The sequence below is a fragment of the Vulpes lagopus genome, chromosome 10 (genome assembly GCF_018345385.1).
Source record: "Vulpes lagopus strain Blue_001 chromosome 10, ASM1834538v1, whole genome shotgun sequence".
Taxonomy (NCBI): Eukaryota; Metazoa; Chordata; class Mammalia; order Carnivora; family Canidae; genus Vulpes; species Vulpes lagopus.
In genome coordinates this window covers 67,890,735-67,917,128 of record NC_054833.1, presented here as the reverse complement: position 1 = coordinate 67,917,128, position 26,394 = coordinate 67,890,735, and the positions used below count along the sequence as shown (strand labels likewise).

The following is a 26,394-nucleotide window of genomic DNA, read 5'->3' as shown; positions in this document are numbered from 1 at the left end:
AGGCTGTGAAGGTGGTGAAGCCCTGGCACCTGCGGGTAGGCCCTTCTGCCTTTCAACAGCCCAGCCCTCGGAGGGTCTGCAGGGGCACCTGCTCCACCCCTGGCCTTTGCTTAACTTGGCCACACGATGGCTCAGTGCCGGGACCTGGAGAACCACCACCACGAGAAGCTCCTGGAGATCTCCATCAATACTCTCGAGAAGATACTGAAGGGCGATGTTGATGAGGACCTGCCTGATGACTTGCGCCCGGTGAGCACTGTAGGCGGGGCTCGGTCCCCAGTGGGCCAGGTGGTGGGCGGGGTTGCGGGGGGCTAGGCGGGCCGCTGAGGGACAAACAGATGGAAGAACAAAGTCCCCGGGCCCCACCTCCCATGGCTCTAGTAAGCCTGAAAGCCTCCTGGAGCCTCAGTTTCCTCACCTGCAAAAGGGACAATAACCTCCTTTGCACAGTGGTTGGCAGATGAAATAGGCCAACAAGCTAACACCTGGTGGGTGCTCAGTGGGGCCCATCTAAAGAGGGGCTCATGATAATTGAGTCGTTTCAACTTACCAACAGGTTAGTTCCCCAAAGTCTTTTTTTTTTTTTTTTAAGATTTTATTTATTCAGGAGAGACACACACACACACACAGAGGCAGAGACACAGGCAGAGGGAGAAGCAGGCTCCATGCAGGGAGCCCAATGTGGGACTTGATCCCGGGTCTCCAGGATCAAGCCCTGGGCCAAAGTCGGTGCTAAACTGCTTGCCCCCACCCCCAAAGTCTTTCTGTGGGGCTTCTGGCAGCCTCTGAGAGAGGCAGCTGCAAACACAGGTTAAGTTCTGAGACTTCACAGGCAGGTCTTCCTGAGTGCCTGATAGGCACCATTACTAGGGTGTTGGAACAGTGGAAGCACCATTTGATTGGCCCGTTGCTTCCCACCTTCCACCAGCCCGTCCAGGGGTGGGTAGTCCCACAGCAGCAGGGGCCAAGCTCCTGAGGCTGCTCACCGGGGAGGCTGTCCAGGTATCCTGCATCAGGGTCCAGTGAGGGTGCAGTGGGGTTGTGTGTCATGTCTCTAGGGAGGGGCACAGGCCAGAAGCTTGTCGGGAGCCTTCCTTCCTTCATCACTTATTCCACTCCCCATTTCTCAGCTTCTCTCACCTCCATGTTAGCACCAGACCAAGCCATGTTGTCCTTTCCCTGGACCACTGTCTCCTTACTGCCCTTCTATAGGCTGTTCTCCATGCAGCAGCCAGAGATCCTTGGGATCCAAACCTCATCCTTCTGTGCCTTTGTACCACACAGTAATGGCCTCCTGTGACCCTTGGATTAAGCACTTCACTTTACCATAGTCCACCAGACCCTCGTGCCTGGCTTCCTCCCCTCGCCCCAGCCTCGGAGCCCTTCCCCAGGCTCCCAGGCTTGCTCCTTTCATTTGATATTCCACCTAGCAGACAGTCCCCTTTCCTCTGGTCTCCGGGTGTCTCGCTCTTCCTTGTTTGGCTCTCAGCCCAAATGGCAGCTCTTCGGAGAGGCCTTCCCTCATCACTTTCCTGGAAAACCACCATCTCTCTATCACACACACCATTTATCGTTGTCAGGGCATTATTAAAATTACAAGCTATCATGTGTGTGTTGATTTGCTCTATGACTCTTCACACTAAATCCAGGCTCATGGGGAAGGCCGAGATGGCCTCTTCACCACCATGTACCTCGCCGGTGCCAGCAGTGGTGCACGGTACAGCCACAGGGCAACCCAAGTGCCAGGAGTTCATGAAGCCCCACTTGTCAGGTTCTGGCTAAGTCTGGTAGACAGAGACCAGCAGTCCTGTCTGGGGGCTGAGACAGGCACCCAGGGCAGCAGCTTGTTGGCAGGGCCACTGTGTTGCCAGCCCTCCCTTCCTAAACACCTGCCAAATGCTCTTACTAACCAGACACAAGGAGCTGTCACTCCCCCTGAGCCCTGAAATCAGGCGTCCCCCAAGAGCCCACTCTGTTAGACCCCAGATGGACCATCGAGGAGTCATGGAGCTCCCTCATGGCACAGCTTCCAGGTCTGTGACACTTAGTGGGCACAGGATTGAAACACCCCTCCCTAATAACCGGGACACAGAAAAATATGGACCCCGAAACTCTGGCAGGCAAGCAGGCTGGACTGGTGCTTCCGGTGGCGAGCCCTCTCTCCTGCCGGGATGACAATGCCTGGCACCATCTGACACCTGTTTCTGTAGCTTCAGGAAGGTTCAGTACCTACTGACTGGGTTGAGGCTGACCACAGTGGCTGGAAACACGGAGCTCCACTCCCTGCAGACTTGCCATTGTCAAGGCAATGAAGCCTGATGCTCACATATTACCTCCTTTATTTCCCCCAAAGGGCCCTACAAAGGTGGTACTGTTATCATTCGCAATTTACAGATGAGAAAATAGGGTAAGACTGTCTCAGAGAAGTCTGTTAAACTGCCCAAGATGTCACCATTTGAGAGGACCAGAGTCTGAATTGAGACTCCAGCCTGAGAGATGCCGAGCCTGTGCCCCTCATTGTAGACGATAAGCTGGCGTTTGCCGGCATTCTGGGTTGGTTCATGGCCCCAGGCACTCAGATAATGGGGCTCTGCCTTGGGCTTTCTGGCAGGACTGGTGTTGAGTGCTACCCTCAAGGCCTCATGAGGGCGGCCAGCAGAGCCACTGTACGCCCTGCCCTCTGCAGGCCAGGGAGAGCTCTGGCCTTTGGGAAATGCCTGCAGTTGCATGGAGAGACATCACCAGAACCTTAATACTGTGGTGTAGGTCTCCTTAGTTATTAAGTAGGCTCCATGTCCAGCATGGAGCCCAATGCAGGGCTTGAACCCCCAACTCAGATCAAGACCTGAGGGGATCCCTGGGTGGCGCAGCAGTTTGGCGCCTGCCTTTGGCCCAGGGCGCAATCCTGGAGACCCAGGATCGAATCCCACGTCGGGCTCCTGGTGCATGGAGACTGCTTCTCCCTCTGCCTGTGTCTCTGCCTCTCTCTCTCTCTCTCTCTCTCTCTCTCTCTCTGTGACTATCATAAATAAATAAAAATTTAAAAAAATTAAAAAAACAAACAAACAGATCAAGACCTGAGCTGAGGGATGCCTGGGTGGCTCAGTGCTTGAGCACCTCCCTTCGGCTCAGGTCATGATCTCAGGGTCCTGGAATCAAGTCCTGCATCAGGTTCCCTGCAGGGAGCCTGCTTCTCCCTCTGCCTATGTCTCTGCCTCTCTCTGTGTCTCTCATAAATAAATAAAATCTTTTTTTTTTTTAAATAAATAAAATCTTAAAAAAAAAAAAACGAGCTGAGATCAAGAGTCGGACATTTAACTGACCAAACCACCCAGGCGCCCTGAGGTCTCCTTACACTGAAGCAACAAAGTGGGATATTGATCTTGGGGCGGGCAGAGGGGGGGATGCCCTGATTGTAAAAGTAGTAACAACAACAAATAACTAGCATTTACTGAGGGCCTCCTGAGGGCTGTCTGAGAAGCACCGGACACATATTTTTCTCTTTTAATTTTTACATCAACACAGTAAAATAGGTACCATTATGGTTCCCTTTTACAGACAAGAAAACTGAGGCACAGAGACCAGAGTAACCCTCACAAAGACACACAGTGTAGGAGCAGTAGAGCTGTGATGTGAACACAGGTGGTCTGACTCAGAGGTCTCACTCATCTGAGTGAATAGGGCCCTCAGTGAAGAAAAAGTCTGGTTTCTCTTATCTGATTATCAATGAGCAGATCTCGATAAAAAAAAGTCCCACTGAGGAGACTGTCTCTTTAAAAGTCCTCTCATTCAGTTGAGTGATTATGATCAGCTCATGCCACAGTTCTGGCCAAATCTGTCTCTTTGAAGTCCTTCCCTGCTTTGGAAGGCAGAGCAGAAGGCACGGGCTCAAGGAGAAAGCCTGGCGCTGGCAGCAAGGGAGGGAGTGGGAGAGGTGCTGGCAGCCACAGCTGCTGTGGTAAGGTCAGTGTGGCCACAGGTGTGGCTGCCACTCCCCCCACTGGGGCTCAGAGCCATGAGCCTCATGCTGCAGTGAGCCGCGTGCAGGGGGCCAGAGGTCAGACTTACTCCCGGGGTGCTCTGAACAGCCATGTGGCCGTCCAGCTGCGATGGCAGAGCCAGCGCTCAGGCCCAGAGCACAGAGAGGACCTGCAAGTCCCCAGAGTCTGCTCAGGTGACAGTGGACGTGACCCAAGCCAGCAGTCTGTACACAGAGTGGCTGTGGACCTTAAGGCTCCCCCTTGGGTGGGAGCACTGGCAGCACAGGTCCCTGTCTTATCAGCTGAGCAAGGGTGGGATCTCTGCTTGTTTCTCTGTGGTGACGTGGGGTTCAATGTCACCAGGTGCCCTGGGCAGGTGTGACAGAATGATCTGATCCCATGGGGGCATGGGGCAGCAACTGGGGGCCTAGCATGGTGGCAGTCCTGGGGAGGGGCACCAGCTGTGCCCTTCTCAAAAGGCATCCCAGCCCAAGAAGTTGCTTGGAAACAAATGTGCCTTGAGGGCTGTGTCTTCACCTCTGTGAAGTCCAGCAAGTGACTCAGAGCAGGGGGGTGGCTCGGGAGCCAGGAGCTTAGGAAAGCCACTATGACGCTTTTTTTAAAATGAAGAACCAGGACCACCTGGTGATGAGTGGATGTGGCTGTGGCTACCTCTACATCACCAGGATGCGCTCCAGAGTAGGCTGCCTGGAGCTCACGGGCAGGCAGGCTGTACACGTCTGCGAGCCCTTCCCAGAGTCTGGCCCAGGACCTTCTTGCAGAGGAAGACTAATGACTTCTTGTCATTTCTCCCATGCGGCCGTGCTAGCTGGCCCCCGGGGTGCCCATTCCCTGCGTCAGCTAGCCTGGCTTTTCCACATGGGATTCTGTGCAAAAACCATCATCCCACAGGCATTACCCTGAAAAGAAGTCTGTGGCCAAATAAACTGGAAAACCAAGAGAGACAAAGTTAAAAGAGTTTATAGGTTCCAGAGCTTCTCATTTTTGTGCCCTGTAAAATTCAGAAGGGGCCTCAGTATGCAAGTCTTTGGCAAATGTATTTGACCAAAGGAAACTTTTTTTACAGAAAGAGTAATATCTCAAGATTCCATAGAACAGGGCAGCCCGGGTGGCTCAGCAGTTTAGCGCCACCTTTAGCCCAGAGCGTGATCCTGGAGACCTGGGATCGAATCCTGCATCAGGCTCCCTGCATGGAGCCTGCTTCTCCCTCTGCCTGCCTGTGTCTCTGCCCCTGTCTCCCTCTCTCATGAATAAATAAAATCTTAAAAAAAAAAAAAAGATTCCATAGAACACATTTTGGAGACTATTAAGTTAACCACTACTATACTAAAGAAAGAAACCAAGTATTTATCTGCTTGCAATCCTCTCTACAATGTAGAACATTCAGGTCCTTTGTGTCACACAAAGTACCTTTCTTCAAAGCGTAAGCAGCCTTGCCCTGCTCTGGGAGGTGATTCCACTTGATTTCCAACTGTGCCAGCTACACCACAGCTATAGTGCAGACGCCCGGAACCCAGCCAGGACTGGTAGAGGGCGGTCATTTTCAACTAATTTTTACAAGGCAGAAAACAAGGTTGGGAACAAGATGGCAGGAGACCCCAAGTATAATCCAAAGTTCAATGTGGTTAATGGGAGGGGAGAGGTTAATAAGATTTTTTGTTGTTTTATTTTAAAGATTTTACTTATTTATTCATGAGAGACACACAGAGAGAGGCAGAGACATGGGCAGAGGGAGAAGCAGGCTCCATGTAGGAAGCCCAATGCAGGACTCAATCCCAGGACCCCAGGATCACGCCCTGAGCCAAAGCCAGATGCTCAATGGCTGAGCCACCCAGTCGTCCCAAGGGAGAAGTTACTGTTAACAGAGTAAGACAGGGTGGAGTGAGTGGTCATAGCTTCACAGCGCCTTCTGGCCTCAGAGCAGCCTCAAGACCCTCAGCCAGCCTCACACTTACCACCCGACGGGCAGGTTTCAGGCAAATCAGACTTGAGGGCAAGCAGGAGAGAACCACTGCGGGAACAGCCACCTGCCTTGGCCCTGAAGAAAAGACACTCCCAACTTAGTATTGCAAAGCCAATGCCTGGGTGGGCCCCTTCCCCATAGCGCCTGCTGCAGCTCGGGTCTGGGAGGCATCTCTAGAAGATGAGCGGTAAGAAACACGCTCTGACACAAAAGTGGGCTCTCCATGGGGGCCTGGCGGCTGCCTCCACCCACAAGGAGACATTCAGCTGTGCCCTTTCTCTTCAGCCCTCTGACCTGGTGCTCAGGGGTGGGGAACAAGACACACACGCATGCCCATTTGATCTTTCTTGCTCACCAGCTTTTTGTTGACAAAGATACGATCTTTAATGCTGTTGGGGCGTCGCATGACATCCACCTCCTGAAGATCGACAATCGAGAAGATGAGCTGGTGACCAGGGCCAACTCTTGGTGTACGCACTTAGTAGACACGGTGAGTGAGCGCTACCCTGGTCCAGCAGGCCACCAGCCATGGAGAGTGGGAAGCTTCCCCTGGTGGCCTGTATTCTTGGTGATAAGAAATAAAGTAAAATTAAGGAGGGTAGAATTGCCCGCCAAAGACAGTGTTGACCCTCCAGACTTTAGAACCCACATGCTAACCCACCCTAACTCCCCCTCAAAGACACAGATGCATAGAACGCGGAGACTTCACAGTACATGAGGGACACGACTATGCAGATTTCACAGACCGACTTCCTTTGGTGAGAGCATATAAGCCAACTGTCTGACTTAAGGCTTTGGTTTCAACCCCTTAGATCCACAAGAATGAGATCATGAGGAATCGCAGGCGAGTCAAGGAGATCAATCAGTACATTGACCACATGCAGAATGAACTGGACAGCCTAGAATGCAGTGACGTCATAGATTAGGGCCATGCGGCCCAGCCAGTCCTGGGAACACAGCCCTTGGCCCCTGCAGCCCGTGCACACGCCACTCACATCCCTGACCACCTCATGAGCATCACTGGGACTTTCTCAACCCACGACACCCACCCACCCTCAGCACCATTCTTTCCCCGCCCCTGGGAAAACTTAAACACATAGAGAAAAATAAAAGACTATGCCATCTTTTCTCCATTCTTTTTTTTTAAGATTTATTTATTTTAGAGCGAGAGCAAGTGGGGGGAGGAACAGAGGGAGAGAGAGAAGCAGGCTCCCCACTGAACACGGAGCCCAATGGGAGCTTGATCTCACGACCCCAAGAACATGACCAGAGCTGAAATGAGGAGTCGGTTGCTTAACTAACCGAGCCATCCAGGTGCCCCATGTTTTCTCCATTAAAAAAAAAAAAAAATCCTGTTCACGTGTATGCAGGAGAAAGTCTAGGATGATCAGTTGGTCTTGCAACTGGCCAGTCCACCGAGAGCAACTTCCAAGGTGGCTGCCAGTGGGCTAGACTCTTGGCTACAGCCTAATGCCAGCTGTATGTCCAGAACAGACCGCTGGCAGTAGGCAGAGGAGACCGATGTGGACTGAGCCTTTCTCTCCGCTGCGTGCTGTGGGGGACACGAGAGAGGCCACAGGCCCCAGCATCACCAAGGCGGAGGCTGTAGCTCCCTGTGTCTATAAGTTTGGGTGCAGGGGCCAGAGGACCCTCTGGAGGTTAACAGCACAAGCTGGGTCTCCCCTGTCACCTCTGTAGCCTGAACTTCATCTGTGAAGTGGGGATGTGACAGGACCTCCTCCGAGCAAGTCAGGGCTTCAGGGAGAGCATATGGAAGGTGTGGAAAAGCACCTGGCATGTAACCAGGGCTCGATGAAGGGGATGATACCATTTCATCACTCAGGGTGCCAGGACAGGTGGCTCAGAAAGCCTTTTCTGCCTGAACTCTCAGACTCTTCCTGCTTCCCTTGCACTGGGCCCTGGCACCAGCAGACTGCACCTGCCACCCAGGGTGGAGCAAGTGTCCATGTCGGGAGGATACAAGTCAGGCGGCCTTGCCCTGCCTGCCTGGGCTTTTAACCCACAAACAATACATGCTTTCTATCTTCAAGAGTAAATTATTTCTTCTAAAATACTAGAACAAATAGAAATAACTGGCTTAGAACAAAAAGGACTCACTTTCAGAAGAAGACTGTTTGATTAAAAAACCAGGGAGAAAAAAAAGTCTTTAGGCTGAGGGCCACAGAGTTGTCTGTTGATATGATTTCCCCAACTGTGTGAGGTTCCCGGCTCCAGGCAGCAGGGAGCAGACCATGCCATGGGAGGTAAGCCGTCTGGCCCTGGTGAAGCCCAGACGTAGCAAGAGGAATGGAGGTGTGAGTGAAAACAGGGCTCCACGCGTTTCCAGGGCAGAGAATATTTTTAATAAAATATTTTTAATAAAATCAGCTTGAGAGAATATCACTCATATGCTTGGCCCGCTTGCTCACTCACTGCCAGCTGGGGCAGGGGCGCCTGGGTTGGACTCGAGCTGACTTCGACAGGCATTCTGGGTCCCAGGGGCATTTCAGAGTGCCACCGAGCTGGCCCTCTCACCCCCACAGTCTGGGGGGGCATGCAGTGGCCATGTAGCCTCCATCCCGCTGGGCCAGGCCTCACTGCTGCAGGAGCTTGTGCTTTACCGTGGTGCTCTCAGAGCAGAGGTGGACGAAGAGGGTGCCGGCGGCCGTGCGTGCCCGCAGCTCCTGCAGCTCATAGTCATGGGCCCACTCGATGTTGCCCCACTTCTGGATCTGAGGGGAGGACAAGACATGCTGGGTAGCTGCCAAGTGCCTGGCTGCCTACCTGCCAGAGCCACATTCTGTCCCCGTAGCCAGGCTGAGGGGACTGGGCTCCAATCTTGCCAAAACACGAGACCCACACAGGCGAGGCAGCAGGTGAGAATCTTCGGGTGGACAGAGCGGCTGATGGGGCACAGATGGCTTGGGAGGGGGCCAGTTGAGGCCCAGGGGCACCCAAACTGCTGGGTGGGCCCAGGCCCCAAACCACACATGCATCTCCCCAGAAGGGGCACAACCTGCATGTCGTCTTCCTCCCATAAAGAGGCTGTTGTGAGGCCACCTGCAAAATGTCATCCTCTACAAGCTGCCTCCCCAGGCTGGGCTGCACATGCCCCTCGTGTGGGTGGGATAAATAAATCAACCGAGGCCACATGGCTGCTTTAGTTCTGACTACCCGGGGGGCTGCAGTATTAAAGCAAGCTGTGCTGGGCATGCAGGAGCAGGCTCGTGGACTCTCTCCAGAGCTCCAGTGACTGGAGGGACGAGCCCTAGACTCACAAGGCGGCTGTCCAGATGGCAGTGTGACTCCAACCAGAACCTGCTGGCTCCTCCCCGCCTGAGGCCCAGCTGCCCCAGCCCATCCGGGCACACACCACACAAGCTACTGGCCTTTCTGGGCAGTCCCATCTCAATGTGGACAACTGTGATCTGCCAACTGAGAAGCACTTTATATTTTCAGAGGACAGGTAAGTCCCTGCTTTGTGGTGGGTCAAACCTGAAGGTCAGAGAGTTATGGCCTGGCTCAGGGCCCGGGGTCAAACGTGGAGCCCCGCCTGGAGAGGTTTCCTGGCTCTCTGCCTCCCTGGCCCTCGTACCCCCATAAATCACCCTCTGCCTGTTTCATCATTTCTAGCTAGTCTCTTTTGTGGTAGAGAAACAGTTTTTTCCCCTGGCATTTTTCTAAGCAGATGACTAGACGGACTCGGGAAATAATGTCATTACAAAACGGTTTTCATCATGCTAGGAGCCGACGTGTAATAGCAATTAACCTTCTGAGGGTGGAGAAGAAACAGAAAAAGACTGCGGAGAATGCCATAATTCTCAGAGCTAAAAAATGCAAATGACAGTATAGCAAAACCGTATTAATTTCAAACCCACTAAATGGAAACTTCTGTACAGACAGCAGCCACCCATGCTCTCCATTGGCCAGATGACCTGCAGTGTGAGTCAGGGTGCCAAGGCTTAGCTCAGCCTCCTTGTGGAGGGAATGAAAGCGTGCACACGGCTCCGTGTCAGTGGGGCCGCTGTGCAGGTGTGCCAAGCAGATGATCCTGATCTGCCTACACACCTCGATCTAGAGCCGCCCAGCCCTGGCTCCAAACCCTGCTCCAGCATTTTCCAGGGGTGTGACCTTTGCCTCACGTTCCCCCTGTGTAAAATGAGGGTAACGACAGCCCCCACCTGGCCAGTTGTTCAGAAGAGAGGAGGCGAGGAGGGGAGAGCTGAGCATGCTGGAACGCCATGGCAGATGTGCTACTGTTTTGCTCTAGATTACAGTTTCCTCACAATACTTTCATCGGCCCTTAATTTTGGTTTCTGGATGTACATGAAAGTCACAAGAGGCCAAATCTACATAAAAGCATTTTAGAGGGGCTAGCTACCTCACCCCATTCCACCCCCTGCCCTTGGGCTGCTGGCTACACCTCACCTGGTATTCCTCCTCCAGGCGGGACAGTAGCACAGCCTGCTCCACCGTCAGGTGCAGGTCCATCAGTCCCAAGGTCAGGACCATGGACTTGAGCTGCGTCACTACAAACTCAATCCCTGCCGGGACACAAGCCAAATGAGGATCCAGGGCCCCCCCACTCCAAAACAGGGCAGTTGCCAGATCTACTCTCGGTGAGTTCCTGCAGCCCCAGAGAGGTACAAGTGCCAGGTGGCGGACAATGGTTACAGGGGACATGCGCTTTCTGGCTGGCACTGGATCCATTCCCCATTCTTCTCAAAGAGCACTCGGATTTCCACCGGGGGTGTGATCCCTCTTCTGCACCTGCCCAGGGTGAGCACATGACCTGAACAGGGCCGGTCAGAGGACTCCACCCCTTGGTCCAGTGACTGGTTCCCAGATGGGCATGTGACTTGAGCCAGGCCAATGAGCCTTGAAGTCAAGACACCTGGAGAAGAGATAGTCAACTTCCTCTTGGGAGGGTGAGAGCCTGCTGTCCTCCTTGGACTGAGTAGAAGGGTTAGCTAGCATCAGAGCCACCCCCTAGAGTGCTCCTGTGACACTCTGGGCTTCCAGGGCCCATGCCCATCAGGCCACCTTCCGGGCCCACACAACACAGCATACATACCTTGTAGGGCCCACATGTTATAAGATGCCAGGTGACTGATGAGCACTTCTCGAGTCCTGGCTGGGATGCTGGGCCCCATTATGCTGGTAGAAGAGCCGATCTCCACATCATATCTGAAAGGAAAAGGCTTCAACATGTCCCTATCGTGCCATGTGGCCCAGCTTTTGCCTGGAAGCAAAGTCCTCAACTGTTGAGCATGCATATGCTCCGTGAAGGCTAGTCTTAGCCTTCTGGGAGCAGCTGCTGTGGTCAGTGGCCTCCTGACCTAATCATTTCGTGTCACTCCAGAGCTCTGCACTCACCACCCTATGTAGATGCCTGAAATTCTGACTCATTTGCCTAGAATCTCTTTCAGAAGCATGGGATGCTTGTTTTTTATATCTTTTAAGAATTTTTTTCATATTTGAGACCACAAAAGATTTCTTTAAAAGGTTATTTTCCTGGGGCACCTGAGTGGCTCAGTCAGTTAAGCATCAGACTTGATTTCAACTCAGGTCATGATCTCAGGATGGTGAGATCAAGCCCCGTGTCAGGCTCCTCACTGGGCGTGGAGGTTGCTTAAGATTCTTTCTCTCTCCTTCTGTCTCTCCCTCTCCCTCTCTAAAAAATTTAAAAATAAATTAAAAAACAAAACCTATACTCCTTGAGGTGCCTGGGTGGCTCAGTTGGTTACACATCTGACTGGATTTCAGCTCAGGTCAAGATGTCAGGGTTGTGAGACTGAGCCCTGCATCGGGCTCTGCACAGGGCATGGAGCATGCTTAAGAGTCTCTCTCTCTCTCATTGGTGAGGATTTGGAGAAAGGGAAACCCTCTTATACTGCCAGAGGGAATGCAAGCTAGTATAGCCACTCTGGAAAACAGTATGGAAGTTCCTCAAAAAGCTGAAAATAGAGCTCCCCTATGACCCAGCAATTACACTACTAGGTATTTACCCCAAAGATACAAATATAGTGATCCCAAGGGACACCTGCATCCTAATGTTTATAGCAGCAATGTCCACAATAGCCATACTATGGAAAGAGCCCAGATGTCCAACAACAGATGAATGGATAAAGAGGATGTGGTGTATATATATACACAATGGAATATACACTCAGCCATCAAAAAATGAAATCTTCCCATTTGCAATGACATGGATGGAACCAGAGGGTATTATGCTAAGTGAAATATGTCAATCAGAGAAAGACAATTATCATATGATCTCACTCATAGTGGAATTTAAGAAACAGGATCATAGGGGAAGGGAGGGAAAAATAAAACAAGACAAAATCAGAGAGGGAGACAAGCCATAAGAGACTCAACCATAGGATACTAACTGAGGGTTGCTGGAGGGGAGGAGGTAGGGGGATGGGGTCACTGGATGACAAGCATTAAAGAAAGGACATGATGTAATGAGCACTGGGTTTTATAAGACTGATGAATCACTGACTTCTACCTCTGAAACTAGCAATTCAATATGTTAATTGAATTTAAATTAAAAAAAGATTCTCCCCTCCTCTGCCCCTTCCCTCTCTTAAAAAATTATATTCTTTACAATAGTATTTTTTTAAAGATTTTATTTATTTATTCATGAAATACACAGAGAGAGAGGTAGAGACATAGGCAGAGGGAGAAGCAGGCTCCCTGCGGGAACCTAGAATCAGGACCTGAGCCAAAGGCAGACGTTCAACCACTGAGCCACCCAGGTGCCCCTACAATAGTATTTTTTTTTTAATTTTTTTTTTTTAAGTAATCTCTGCACCCAAGACGGGGCTCGAACCCACAATCCCGAGATCAAGAGTTGCACACCCTATGGACTGAAGCCAGCCAGGCACCCCAAATTTTCCTTACAATAATCTTTGCATGTGTCCTGTACCATTCAATCATTTTTTCAAATATTTATCAAGCCTATACGGTATACAAGCCTTTGTTCTTGGTCTGGGACATAAGCTGGCTTCAGAAGCGATACATTTTCAAGAGCAATAATAACTTATAAAAGACAAGAAAAGCAATTTTTTTTTCATTTTCTTTCCTACGTAGCTCATTTTTCCTGTTGTTTTAGAAACACTCTTGCTGAAATTACTCATAGTACAAACAGAACACAGTAAATGGCCAAGTTGTTCTGTAAACTCTTAAGGATGAGAATCCAAGTGCCATGGAAAGTGGACAATTTTGTTCTAGAGCAGAGATCTCCAGGCACCTACACTATTACTACATTTCATTAGACTCTGAAATGATACCACATCTTCACAGCTCTTATACAGTATCGTCATTGTTACATTTTATTTGATCCTTTAGTGCACTGGCTGAGCCTTTTACTCTAAAACCCAAGGATATCTGGCACACTGTGGGCACTCAGGGAAACAAATGTGTACAAATGAGAAGGGCAGGTATCACTTTTGTGAAAAATGCCATGCCAGACTACTCTGTGTAAGCTTACGAAATACTATAGTCAAGGTAGTACCAAGGTAGCAGCCCTTCCAAACTCCCTTGGAATGAAATGAAATTGAATTTATTTTGCCACCACATCAATAGTTTGTTCAATTTTGCACAAAAGAATCTGTTTACAAAGGAAAAATACTGGGTATCATCAATGCCTAAAAGCCTTATGTCTATAGGATAAATGTTACTGGACTTATCCTCACATGTATAAATATCATGTTTGGGATTTAGTTTAATAGTACAACTGTGACAGTGACAGATGATAACTGCCCAGATCTGTGCCTTTACCGTGTGCCAAGTAGGATGACAGGCATCACTTAGTTTATGTTTGACCACAAGCTGAGAACAGGGATTATGAGGCCCACTCAGACAAGGGAGCTCAGAGAGTTGAAGGCACTAGCCTCTCAGGTCACACAGTCTCCATCCCTATACTCAGCACTGTATGCAATGATAGCAGGTACTTGGTGCCTGGTGGTTGAGGAGCACTTTTTCCCAAGGTGTCCAGCCCTAGCCTTCAACATCCAGGAGGTACTGAATCCCATGGATGCTCTGAACTCAGAAAGTCAATTAGCTGAGGGCTTCTTTGGTCCAGTGTGACCCCTGACCCCACCAGCCTGCCTGCCCAACACCGGGGGATTGTGCATCTTACCTTTTCTCGGCCCATTCTATGATTGGGTCCCACTCGTTCTTTTGCAGTTCTACTAATGTCGCTGGTTCCTCCACCCTGTAGCTAATTCATTGTAAAAATAACCTTCATTAATAAAAAAGTATAATTTCTTCATTCAGTGACAGACTGAAAAAATATAAAAGGCGAGAGCAGCAAAAAGACTTCTCAACTTCCCCCACCCAGCCCTACAAGTATTTCCCTAGAGCAGTAGATCTCAAAGGGTAGCCACGAGTCCACTGGCAGATCATCCGCCTGGGAACTTGTTAGAAATGCCTGATCCCAGGTCCCACCCCAAACCTATGGAAAGCAGAACCTCTGGGGGTAGAGACCAGCAATCTGTGCTTTAACAAGCCCTCCAGGGGATTCTAATGTAAGCCTGAATTGGTGAACCATCATCTTAAATGTCCCCAGTCGTTTGACAGGTCAAGGCTTGTAGATCAATGCCATTCTAATAACCAATACTGCACCCCTAGATCCATACCCACCTGATCCTAGGATGCTGTGCCAGCTCAGTCACTGCATCCCTACCTCCCCTGACCCTCCCAAGAGACTGTGCCCCTGGCCACAAATGCCTGTGAGCATCTCATGAGCCCGCATGGCTACAGATACAGCTGCTGGCGTGGATGCCTGATACCACCTGATGCCAGACTGTGCTACTTGTTTTGACCAAGACATAGAAATGGGAGTCACCTATGGAGAGTGAGGGCCAAGGCCTCAGTGGATGAGAAGCCAAGTGGGTACCATGGAAAGCCACTCTGTGGTGTGAGCAGAAGGAAGAAGGGAGGTCATGGGTGTGCAGGAAAATGGACTACTGAGATGAGTGGGATGTGGGGCAGCTCAGGATTCTAGAGCACCTGGGCCCGCACATGTGCTGCTCAACTACGTCTGCTGTTTTTCGAGCCTTCCTTCAATATCACTGACTATTTAGCTAAAGAACATAGACATGTGGGGAGAATTCAGAAGTGGATGGAGCCAGCTCCTGACATCAACAAGTAACTATCTCTGTGTGCAAGCTGACGAGTGAGGACAATTATGCCTACGTGAGAATGGACAGAAGTCCAAGACTGGAGGCCCCACTGGGGGTTGCCAATTGACCCCATTGGTCCTGGAGCCTGTAAGAGCTACATATACTACCACCCCACCCCAGCCCTGACCCAGGTACAGTTGTCAGGCTGCAGGAAAGGAGTGCCCAGTGCTCTGACACTGTGGCAGCCTGAGGAGCCTTCTCTCCCAGGGATACACAGGGCAGCTAAGTAGTGATGTCAAGCAGACCGCCTCCCTGCCCTGGGAGATAAAGGAGAAGGGTCTGCCTCTTCTTCCACTGATAACGGTCTGGGCAAATGAGGCAAACAGCCCCAGGGACCCACTCACTGCAAGGGGAATGCCCATCTAAATGTCAATTACCAGATGGTGTCGGTGTCAAGAAACTTCACAGCCGCCCGGATCAGCTGGTCCTTGTTCCTCTGGGTAGGGTTGTCTAAAGATGTGTTGCACAACGTGGTCTGAATCAAGAGGCAAAAAGCCCTGTCACCACCACTGGGCACAGGCAAAAGCACTGCATTCCAGACAAATACTGCCTCCAACCCACAGCAATACCCAGGGAGTGCTGAAGCCAAACCAAAGCCCCTGACCCCAGGCATCTATACCACCTCAGCTGTAGCACATCTACTGAGCGCGTGCAACAGCCAGGCTCCGTGCCAAACGCTGTGTGTGACAACCCATGGGCCCTAGGGATTCTCACAATGCCTCAGTATTAATGAACCGCCCCCAGGTTTCATGCTCTCCACTACCAAGCTCTGCTGTATTTCATTTAATCCTCATGACACCCTTTGGAATAGCTACTATTATTACAACCATTTCAGAGATGTAGAAACCGAGGCTCAGAGAGGTCAGTTATAGACCTAAGCTACCCTTTGGTTTCCTGATCACCGTACAGAGCAGAATGAGCCAAACCAGAAGAAGGGTGACTTTGCCAGCTGGGTTCCTTAGGTACTATGACAATTAGTTAGTATGTCGTAGTACAATTAGGTATTATGACAAAAGTAGTCATGTCACGCTAATTTCATCAGAAAGCCAAAGGAGCAGGCTAGCCCGGTGGCAAGCTAGGAAGACGCTGAGGACATCCGCCTGGGTCTGTATGTCAAGGCCAAGCACAGGAATGACCAGGACGACAACTCCGTTTCCAGGGTTGACTGAGTGCTAGCTTTATGCCAAGAACCACACCAAAGACTTTCCAGGTATCACATCATCCTATCCTGACCACCGTGCTCACCTCTCGTAGATGGAGACACGGGACTGAGAAGGTGACAGTCTGGAGCCTGCAGAGCCTGGACCCGAAGAGTTTAGCCAGCCCCTTCCCCAGCCTGCTTCAGTGCCTCAGTGAGCCACCTGTATGTGGGATGGGGCACCAGCTTCAAGGGCAGCTGTCTCACCTCACCCACCTGGCCCCGTGGGTTCCTGCACTCAACGAATACTGCATGCCATCTGAACCTCGGGCCAGGGCTGGCTATGGATTAGCAAGAGAGATGTGGCCCTGCCCTTCTGTGCTCACAGGGTGGTAGAAGAGACAGACTATAAGTGTGCAAGCATAAAATGGACAAATACAAATTGCATAAGTGCTGGCAAACAAATGAACAGGTGTCATAAAAGAAAATAAGAGAGCTAGGCGGACAGGGAAGGTGACACCTATCCTGAGACCAGAGGAGGAACCAGCCATCCAGTATGGCGTTCTGAGCAGGGGAACTACAGGGGGCCAAGCCAGGAGCGGAATGGACAGCATGTTCAAGGAGGCAAGTATGGCAGGAGTCCACCCCCGAGGGCCTTATCTGAATTTGGAAAGGAGTTGCAATTTTTGCCAGGTACCCTAGGAAGCCAGCGGCAGGCATCGGGGTATAGTTTCATGAACTTGTTACCAGGTGCATGGTGTAGAACTTGATGGTGTCCTGCTGGGAGTCCCATTCAGTGGCCACTGCAATGGCCAGGGCCTCGCTGGGGACAGTAAAGAGCTTGGCTTGGGGAGTTTTCAGCTTCCTGTGGTCCAGGTTTATCTCAAAGCCACCTTGAAAGATCAGATGAAAACCTCTCAGGGATTGTTAAGTGGAATCGAGTGACCATTCCTATATTTAGCTACTTGAATGGGTACAGACAAAGACAACTGTGAGTCCCTTCATGGAGGGCTTACAGAAACCCATCCAACAAAAGCACGAAGGGTAATCTCACCGCTGAAACCGGCTAGAGATGAAAAATGTTTCTATCCATTCACAGAATAAAAAAAAAAAGAAAGAAAAAGAGGCAGTCAAAATTTCAGACACTCACCTTCACCCTGTGTGATGCTGACATTCTGATAAAACCTCTTCCTTTCTGTAAAAGAGATTTTTCAAAAAGGCAGTTTTAAAATAACATCGAGACAGCTCAGGAAGTGACAAGACCAGCTTGTGTCATTACTGCTAATGCTGATTGATTGGCTTGATTTTCATATCACTATTCAAGGTCTGCCCTGCTCTACGCGGCATCAGCAGCAGCTCCTGATTAAAGCTGGGAGGAGGACGGCATTTGCTCTCCAGGGATGAGGGAGGCCTGGGACACACTGGTCATGTTCCCGTTGGCCCAGGAGCCCAGGCACAGTCTGATCGCAAAGCATCTGGAAGCTGCAGGCCATCTGACACAACAGATTTTTCTAGCATCTTCTGCATTAACTTCTAAGCAGGCTCCCCACCCATACCACCCCCATCAGCACTGCCCCCACGCCAGTACAACGTACGCCAGTTCAAAGATAGTGTCTGAATGTGATAAAGCCAGTGTGGACATGCGTGTACACGTGTGTGGCATATAGGAGGTAAGCAGAGATCCCAGGAGCATCTCTCATCCTCTCTATCCAATTAATTACCCTAATTAGCCAGCATGCCTGCGTATTCAGCAGGAACTCCAAACATTTCCTTTAAGGGGAAAATATGTGTCCTGTGATATCTGAAAATACCCTAAAACCTTAAATGAAAATGGAAACAAATTCCCCCTCTTCTACTTGGAGGGCTTAACACTGAGAGTGCCTCATTAAAAATTATGCAGGTCATAATTATAAAGAACAGGTCACATTTTGAAAGCTAAAGACCATAACCCAGTTATAACATTTGTGATGAACACAAAACCTTGACTCATTCACTTGTTGTTCTGTCACATATTCACTGGGTACTAAAAGCCTTCAGAGTCCCTGATTGAAAGTTACTTGTTGGAAATAATGATGCAACATGAGGAGGAGGAGGAAGAGGAGATTTATTCATTTTTAATGCTTTAAAAAAAAAGGCCAAAGAACAAAAACCAAGCTTAAGTTAAAATTAATTCAAGCAGACTATGAAAATCAGGAGAACTTTGTGTGTGTGGGGAAGGCTGGTGGAGGGAGGGCGTCTGGTCTCCAAACGTGGTATTTTTAGGTTTTCCACATCACATCAGTTTTTTTCACCGATCTCATGCTCTGTCATTGATGCTCTCACAAAGAGGACCACAAATTCCATTTCCACAGCTGTGCTTTACTCAACGAAGGCCCAAAGTGCTTTTTGACAAAAAAGTTGCATGTCTACCATGTGCCAGGTACCATTCTAGGTACATGGGATAAAACAGTGAATAAAAATGACAAAAATTGCTGTCTTTATGGAGTCTAAATACTTAAAAAGGTGATAGGATCTGGCCACCAAGATGATGCTGTATTATTATAGTGTGGGTTACTACCTTTATCTGAAATTGTAATAGTGATTCACACATTTGACATCAAAATGGAAACTATGCCACCCTGGTGCTTTTGAATGCCCGTAGTTCACATCTGGAGGCCTCTTGGGTCTGTCTGGAGGCCTTGACTGAGGCACTTAGACAACATCCAGTATGTTCTCCAATGAGTGAACTGGGCAACAGGTCTAAAGCAGGAAGTGGGAAGAGCTCTGAAAGCTGACTCATCATCACTGGGGGAAGGAGAGCATTCTAGCACATAGCTCGAAGCAGCCCTGAGAAATGGGCCCAAGAGACCTGGTCTCAGGACAGAAACTGACAGCACAGGCTGAACCTAAAGATGCCAGAGCAGTGAAGTTTCCCACAAGGAAGGTTTTGGTTTTTTTTTCCTCTGCTTTGCTGGCCAGGCCTTGGTTCCTCTGTCCTGGCCAGGTCCCCCTCTGTGTCTGATTAAGAAGAAAATACTGAGGGGCGCCTGGGTGGCTCAGTCAGTTAAGTGTCTACCTTCGGCTGAGGTCATGATCTCGGGGTTCTGGAATCAGGCCCTGTGTTGGGCTTCCAGCTCCCCGCCTCTCCCTTTGCCCCCCCACCTCGTGCACTCTCTCTCTCAAATAAATAGATAAAATCTTTTTAAAAATGAAGAAGAAAGAACTGGAAGAGAGTGGGAAAGATAGAAGGGAAAGTATGGGTCAACCAAAATTGCTCAAAACAGCAGTAAACCATGCAGAAAGAGAGGACAGGCCCAGGCCAAAGGAGCACAAAAGTTACAGGGCCCCAGAAGAGGGCAGGCCCACATGCAGCGTTTTTTAGATAGGTGCTCTCCCAAATGCAACGGGACACATTAAGGGGCAAACTTCAGTCTTGGAGCAAACATCGGTGAGTACTAATCCTGTTCCTGGAAGTGGGTTAAGTCCTGGGAATCAGAATCAAAGCTCGCTTGTGCCCTCGAGGTACTTCCTGTCTGCTGGGAAGGCAAACACTGAACCAGCCAAACAATAAAGTAACTGATGGCCAAAGTATGGGGAATACTGGAAACACACACCAGGAATGACTAATCTCATCTTGGGGCAAAGGAAGACCTTCAAGTGGTCAGATTTCATCTGAGACATGGACCGGCAAGAGTCAGCCCATCTGCACTGACGGATTAGTTTTTTGGAGGGGTGTGTGTGTGTAAGGACTTTCTAGCGGAAGAAATAGCTTACGCGAAGGTCCTCAGCCTCATGAGAACATAAGAGTTTGGAGAACTGGAAAAAAAAAAAAAAAAAAGAAAGGTCAGAATGACAAGACTGTCTAGAGAGGATGGTTAGAGATGCCCAGAGAGGGTGGTGAGGGCCAGATCTGGGGGAGGGGGCTGGTGAGGTCACAGTATGGAGGCAGAGGGAGCCAAGTTAGGGGTTTACAGGCAAACAAGGGCAGGAAAATTCACTTGGTGGAATCCATGCCCCCCAACAATGTTCTTCACTTGGGCCCTCAAACACCTAGGTTCACAGAAGATAATCATGAGACCAGGAACCTCTGAAGCACCCGTGTTCGAAATGAACACCAGAGTAGCTGACAGCAACAGGACCCTCATCTTTAAGGATGATATTAACAGCCTAGCCTTGTAGGGTCACACAGAACTCAGGTCTATTCTGACTACAAACCGCTCCCTTTACAGAACATATGTTTCCGTGGCCACAAGAAACAGGCTATTTAAGCAGAGAACAACTTAAAAACCCAATCATGTGGTAAATGGTGAATTGGAAATTAATGCCCATCAGGCCCCATTTTCCTATGAGGTCACTTCATAAGAAAAAAGAGACATGATGTTTTCTGTGTCACTTCCCTTACATTCCTCCTCCTGTCTCAGGTGTCACAGACCAGTGAGTGATCTTTCTACCAGCCTCAATTTTCATCTGGCCTTTGCTTTGGAAAGGTTCAAAGCCTTAGAACTACAACTCCCACAGTGCACCAGAACAGAGGAAGTGCCCTCTCAGAGCAGTCTCAACACCTTTATCTTTTTAAACAGTGCCATCTGGCGGACCTTAAGCCTTAAAGCTAAATTTGACTTCAGGCATCTCTCCATCCATAATCCTAGGGCGGCTCCAACCGTTTTCAGGTATCAAAATTCTTCAGACCAACTATTTAAGAACTCTTACAACTCAATGATAAAAAGACAGCCCAATTAAAAACTGGTCAAAGAGGGACGCCTGGGGGCAGCCTGGGTGGCTCAACAGTTTAGCACCGTCTTCAGTCTGGGGCCTGATCCTGGAGACCTGGGATAGAATCCCACGTTGGGCTCCCTGTGTGGAGCCTGCTTCTCCTTCTGCCTAAGTCTCTGTCTCTGTCTCTCTCTGTGTGTCTCCCATGAATAAATAAAATCTTTTTTTTTTTTTTTTTTTTTAAGGGACGCCTGGATGGCTTAGTGGTTGAGCATCTGCCTTTGGCTCAGAGCATGATCCCAGGGTGCCAGGATCGGGTCCCGCATTGGGTTTTCTGCATGGAGCCTGCTTCTCCCTCTGCCTGTGTTGCTGCCTCTGTGTGTGTCTCCCATGAATAAATAAATAAAAACTTTAAAAAATAAATACAAATCAAAACTGGCCAAAGAATCTGAAGAGATTTCTCCAAAGAAAATATACAAAATAAGCACATGAAAAGATTCTGGATGTCATAATCATCAGGGAAACATAAAACAAAACCAGGAGAAACCACTTCACACTCACTAGGATGGCTATAATAATAATAATAATAATAAAAAAACCACAGATAAGTGTTGGCAGGGATGTGGATAAGCTGGGACCTCCATACACTAGTGGTGGAAATGTAAACTGCTGCAGCCATCTTGGAAAAGTGTGGTAGTTCTTCAAAAAGTCCGTTACCATGTGACCATCAATTCTACTCTTTGATATATTATCTATGAGAAATGAAAACATATGCCCAAACGAAATACAACAGAAAACTTATGCCCACATAAAAACTTGTACACAAATGTTTACAGCAGCATTCAGAATAGCCAAAAGAGGGAAAACAACCCAAATGTTCATCAGTGGATGAATGGGTAAGTAAGATGTAATATAGCCATACAATGGAAAATGACTCAGCTATGAAAAACAACAGAGTACTGATACATGCTAGAACTCAAATAAACCTTGAAAAGACTAAATGTAAAAAAGCCAGCCAGAAAGGACCACATTCCATTTACGAAATCTCCAAACTAGAGCAATCTACAGAGACAGAAAGTAAAACAGTGGTTGTCGAGATCCCTGGGTGGCGCAGCGGTTTAGCGCCTGCCTTTGGCCCAGGGTGCGATCCTGGAGACCCAGGATTGAATCCCACGTCGGGCTCCCGGTGCATGGAGCCTGCTTCTCCCTCTGCCTATGTCTCTGCCTCTCTCTCTCTGTGTGTGTGTGTGACTATCATAAATAAAGAAAAAACAAAACAGTGGTTGTCTAGGGCCAGAGGGATAGGGAGGGAAGTAGGTGAGAGCTAAAGGGTACAGGGCTTCTTTTGGGGTGACAAAATGTTCTAGAACTGTGGTGATGGTTGTACAATGCTGTAAGTATACTAAAAACTGCTGAATTATACACCTTTTAAGTGAATGAATTATAAGTGAATTGAATCTCAATAAAGCTGTTTAAAAAATTCTTCAGGGCAAATGCATCTGCCATAGCAATTAATGTAAATGAGCTAAATAACTAAATCGTTCTTTCCAAATTGCTCTAGCATCATGAGGAGGGGTTGGTCAACTTCTCCCATAAGGAGCCAGAGTAAATATTTTAGGTTTGGCAGTCATATGGTCTCTGTTGCAACTAGTTAACTCTGTAGTTAAAGTAGCCTTAGATTATATATAAATGAATGAGCATGGCTGTGTTCCCATAAAACTTTATTTACAAAAACAGGTGGCAGGCTGAGCTCTATCTACAGTCTCCCTCAACCTAACACAACCCCCCTATGAAGACAAGCCAAGTAATGCCTCTGAGGTGTTAGAGACTCTGAGAAGCTAAACGACTTGGCCAGGTGACAATCTGTAAACAGAGGAGACAAGACCTCCAGCCTTGACTTCACTGGGTGTTAGTCAGCCAAACATGCAGCCTCTCCAGAACAGCTTCCTCTCTAAACACCTGTTGGATCTCTAACAAATGGTATAGAGCTGGACCACCACATACCCTCAATACAGGTCTCCTTGCTACAAATCTCCAACACCCCAGTTACCCTTTCCCAAACTCCTCCTCTCCGGACAACCTTCAATGGCATGGCCATTCCTAAAGAGCCAAGTTCAATCAGCTTGCCAGAGTCTTCATGGAGAAGGCCCCCACTTGGGTTTAATATTCCACCATTCCAAAGACTCACAATGGTAATATCTTTGCAGTGCACTTATAGGCCTGGTTTCATGTACCTCCCTCCCACTGGGCTTCCTTCTTTCATTCCTATTCTTTTTCATGTTTGACTACCTACCATGTGCCAGGTACTTCCAAGGGCCTAAACTAGTAATGTCTGCAGTAGAAAGGAAGCAGAGATGATAGATCAGGTGCCACCATAATGAGAAGTATTCTCATTATTCTCATTATGGCATCCACTAATCTAAATGAACCTCCTGCCTGTGCCAATTTAAGTGAACTCCTGTACATGTCCCCTTTGCTCATGTTGTATCTTCTTGGAATGTTGTAAAGGAAACTGTTTTCCTTTACACATTCACACAGACACTCTCCACTCCAAATATGTGGTGGTTTTGCCACCAATCAACCCTGTGACATCAGCTGGGTGTCCTACAATTCAATTAAGTTCTGATAATATCTGCCTGGAGGAGGCATCGAATCCACAAGTGGAGGGCTTAGTCCCACAAGACTACTTTTTCCCACTCCCTTCAGATGCCAACTGCAGGCCCAGGTCGTTTCCGGTGCTTCTGACCAACGGGCTATGAACCAGAGGTTCCCTGGATCCCTCTTCAGGTTTGATGAATTTGCCAGAGCAGCTCGAAGAACTCAGAAAGAGATTTTATCTAGTAGACTACAAGCTTATTATAAAAGGGTACAATTCAGGAACAGCCACATGAAGAAATGCAGGGCAAAGTATAGGGAAAGGGTATGGAGCTTCCCTGCCTCTCTGGGCATGCTACTCTTCCAGCACCTTCATGTGTTCACTAACCCTAAAGCTCTCTGAACCCCCCCAGTTCAGGGATCTTACAGAGGCTTCATTATAATAAGCATGATTGATTAAATCACAGGCCATTAATCCATCTCTCCAGCCCTCCTCCCCTCCCCCGAGGTCAGAAGGTGGGGCTGAAAGTACCCAACCTCTAACCTTGTGGTTGGTTCCCCTAGCAACCAGCCCCCATCCTCAGGGGCTTTCCAAAAGCCACCTCATTAACATAATCTCAGGTGTGGCTGAAAGGGGTTTATGAATAAGACTCTCCTTTCAACTTTCTATCTCTGGAGTTATTTTAAGACAAAAGGCCAAATATTATAACAAAAGCCTCTTCCATAGCTCTTATTGGTTAGTAAATTATGAGGGTTTTAAGAGATGTGTGCCAGGAACTAGACGGGTCGTCAAATATAGACAGTTGACCCTTGAACACCATGGGTTGGCACCGCCAAGATCAGCTTATACCTGGATTTTCTAGAGTATAGCAAACGTTATTTCCTTTTCTTCTTGATCTCTTACTAAAGATTCTAATTTTCTAAATTACGTTTTCTTTTATCTAGCCAACGTAAGAATACTTATGTGTTAGTCGACTGCTATTGGTAAACCTTCTGGCCCAGCAGTAGGTTATTAGTAATTAAGTTTTGGGGGAGTCAAAAGTTATATGTGAATTTTCAATGGTGGGGAGGTGGGAGTGGTGCCTCTACCCTTATGTTGTTGAAGAGTCAACTGTATATGTCTTCTTATAACAATATCACACATGACCTTCCTTCTTCCTCTTTCTTGGCCCTTTGGCTTGGACCCTGACAGGTGAAACCTCAGCTCCTGCTGCATCTAGCTCTCTCCCCCATGTATAAAAAATTATGAAACTTAACAGAAGGACCTTCAGAGACAACACAGTCCTTCAACTCAGGGAGGAGAATGAGGCCCAAAGAAAGTAGTCACGTACCCAGGACCACGCAGTATCTCAGAGGGTCAGTCAGCATTAGACCATATAGATCTACTTCTGCCACAATGTCAAACTACCTGTAGAATTCTACATTTTCTTTTCTTTTTTCTTTTTTTCTTTTTTTTTTTGAATTCTACATTTTCTAAAGCAAGCAATGTTAAAGCAAGGTCGCTCACACCCTGCTGTCACCTCTGAACTTGTTCTGGCCACCCAACACTCTTCCTCCTCCTCTCAACTGAACCCCAACTCATCTGTCAAGGCTCAGCTGAAATGTCCTTTCATCCAAGACCCTTTCTAGACCCTCGGAACCTCCAGATGGGAGTAGGTGCTTCTTTATGTTCTCACAGATTCTTTGTAATTCCTTTATACAGAATATTATACGTTATTGTTCAAAGAGACTATTATAACCTATACTCGACAATGATCATTAGGTAGGGACCACACCTGCCTTGAAGACCATCATGCCTCCAGCTCTCAGTACAGAAAAACTGAATGAAAAGCGTGTTGTTACTCTTTACTCATATCAAGAAGCGACTCCCACTCTTACTCTAAAACCTCTCCCCAGAAGCAGTGAACGAGTTACCACCTTCTTGTAGGCCTTATCACTCAGAAGAAGAGAAAGGAGGCACCAGGGTCAACTCCTTAGCAGAAACGGCAGGGATTGTGGTAGGACAGTGGGAGGGAGGGACAGGAAACCCGAAGGGAAATCTGCCAGGAGGTAAACTGAATGCCCCGGTTCCAAGACCCTTCTGTGCCCAGCCGTGGGGACAGAGAAAACAGGCCCACCGTTGCCCTCCACAAACCACCCACTGAGCCTGCTCTGTGACCTTGGTGTAGTCCAGATGGAGAATCCGAATCTCCCTGCCTGAAAACGAGAATGCCATCCGCTTTCCTTACTGGAAAGGAAAACCATAATCTTTAAGAAAGGCTGCACGTGCCAAACGGCAATTACTGTGTCGTGCAGTGACGCGCTGTGTGCCCTCGGGGGGTCGGTCTGCCCTTGCCTGGGCTTCTATTTTCCCTGATCTGTTGCAGGACCCGATCAAAGCGCGTTACCTCACGAGCCTGAGCTGTGCCTCAGTTACCCCGCCCTGCACAGCTGGAATCCCTCAGCCCACCTTTGCCCCACGCGGGCCCTGGGCGAAAGAGAATGTGCCCTCGCCTCCCTCACCTGTTGGGGGCGCGTAGGCCCGGACAGGGGCCTGGGGGGTTTGCCCCGGCCCCGCCGGGGCAGCGAGGGCACACCGGGGCTGGGTCAGGAGGCGGCACCCGGCGTCTCGCAGCCGGAGGCATCTCCTCCACATCGCGCCTGAGAGCCTGGGGGGACGAGAGCAGGAAACAGAGCGAAGGGATCCCCAAGCCGCACGCTGGGGTTGTACGGAAACCTCTCACCACCTCCCCAGAGCCCTCAGCCTCCCCCTGGACGCCGCCATCTTCCGCATGACACCAGCGGCGCGCCGTCGCTCCAGAGCGCCTCCTGCGC

At 49.2% G+C, this 26,394-nt stretch overlaps 2 protein-coding genes across 7 annotated transcripts in view; one reads left to right on the top strand and one right to left on the bottom strand.

Annotated features, from left to right (window-relative positions):
* The window catches only part of DRC3 (dynein regulatory complex subunit 3), a 34,592-nt gene extending 27,501 nt beyond the window's left edge, over positions 1–7,091 (top strand). For 4 of the 6 annotated variants that reach the window (XM_041770800.1, XM_041770801.1, XM_041770798.1 and 1 more), the window contains 2 exons: positions 126–249; positions 6,323–6,747. In XM_041770800.1, coding sequence (XP_041626734.1) covers positions 126–249; positions 6,323–6,682 — 484 coding nt within the window. In that variant the 3' untranslated portion in view covers positions 6,683–6,747. Of the gene's footprint in view, positions 1–125; positions 250–6,322; positions 6,748–6,776 lie in introns of those variants that run through there. The other 2 variants (XM_041770799.1, XM_041770796.1) reach the window with 2 other exon arrangements.
* A 1,213-nt stretch (positions 7,092–8,304) lies between these two features.
* ATPAF2 (ATP synthase mitochondrial F1 complex assembly factor 2) lies at positions 8,305–26,382 on the bottom strand. Its single transcript, XM_041770802.1, has 8 exons — positions 26,083–26,382; positions 17,444–17,488; positions 17,041–17,186; positions 15,533–15,630; positions 14,111–14,191; positions 11,039–11,151; positions 10,393–10,508; positions 8,305–8,696 (listed from the first exon to the last, which is right to left on the bottom strand). The coding sequence occupies exons 1-8, from the start codon at positions 26,213–26,215 to the stop codon at positions 8,559–8,561; spliced, it is 870 nt and encodes a 289-aa protein (XP_041626736.1). The 5' UTR covers positions 26,216–26,382; the 3' UTR covers positions 8,305–8,558.
* Between the last annotated feature and the right edge of the window lie 12 nt (positions 26,383–26,394).

What these genes read in the sequence shown, in the direction of transcription:
- ATPAF2 (XM_041770802.1), bottom strand. Translation starts at nt 26,215, where the DNA reads ATGTGGAGGAGATGCCTCCGGCTGCGAGACGCCGGGTGCCGCCTCCTG. An exon ending in AGTTCTACACCATGCACCTG is followed by an intron (nt 15,631 to 17,040) that starts GTAACAAGTTCA and finishes CTCTTGATTCAG; the next exon opens with ACCACGTTGTGCAACACATC. An exon ending in GCCTGGAGGAGGAATACCAG is followed by an intron (nt 8,697 to 10,392) that starts GTGAGGTGTAGC and finishes TCCTCCCCTCAG; the next exon opens with ATCCAGAAGTGGGGCAACAT.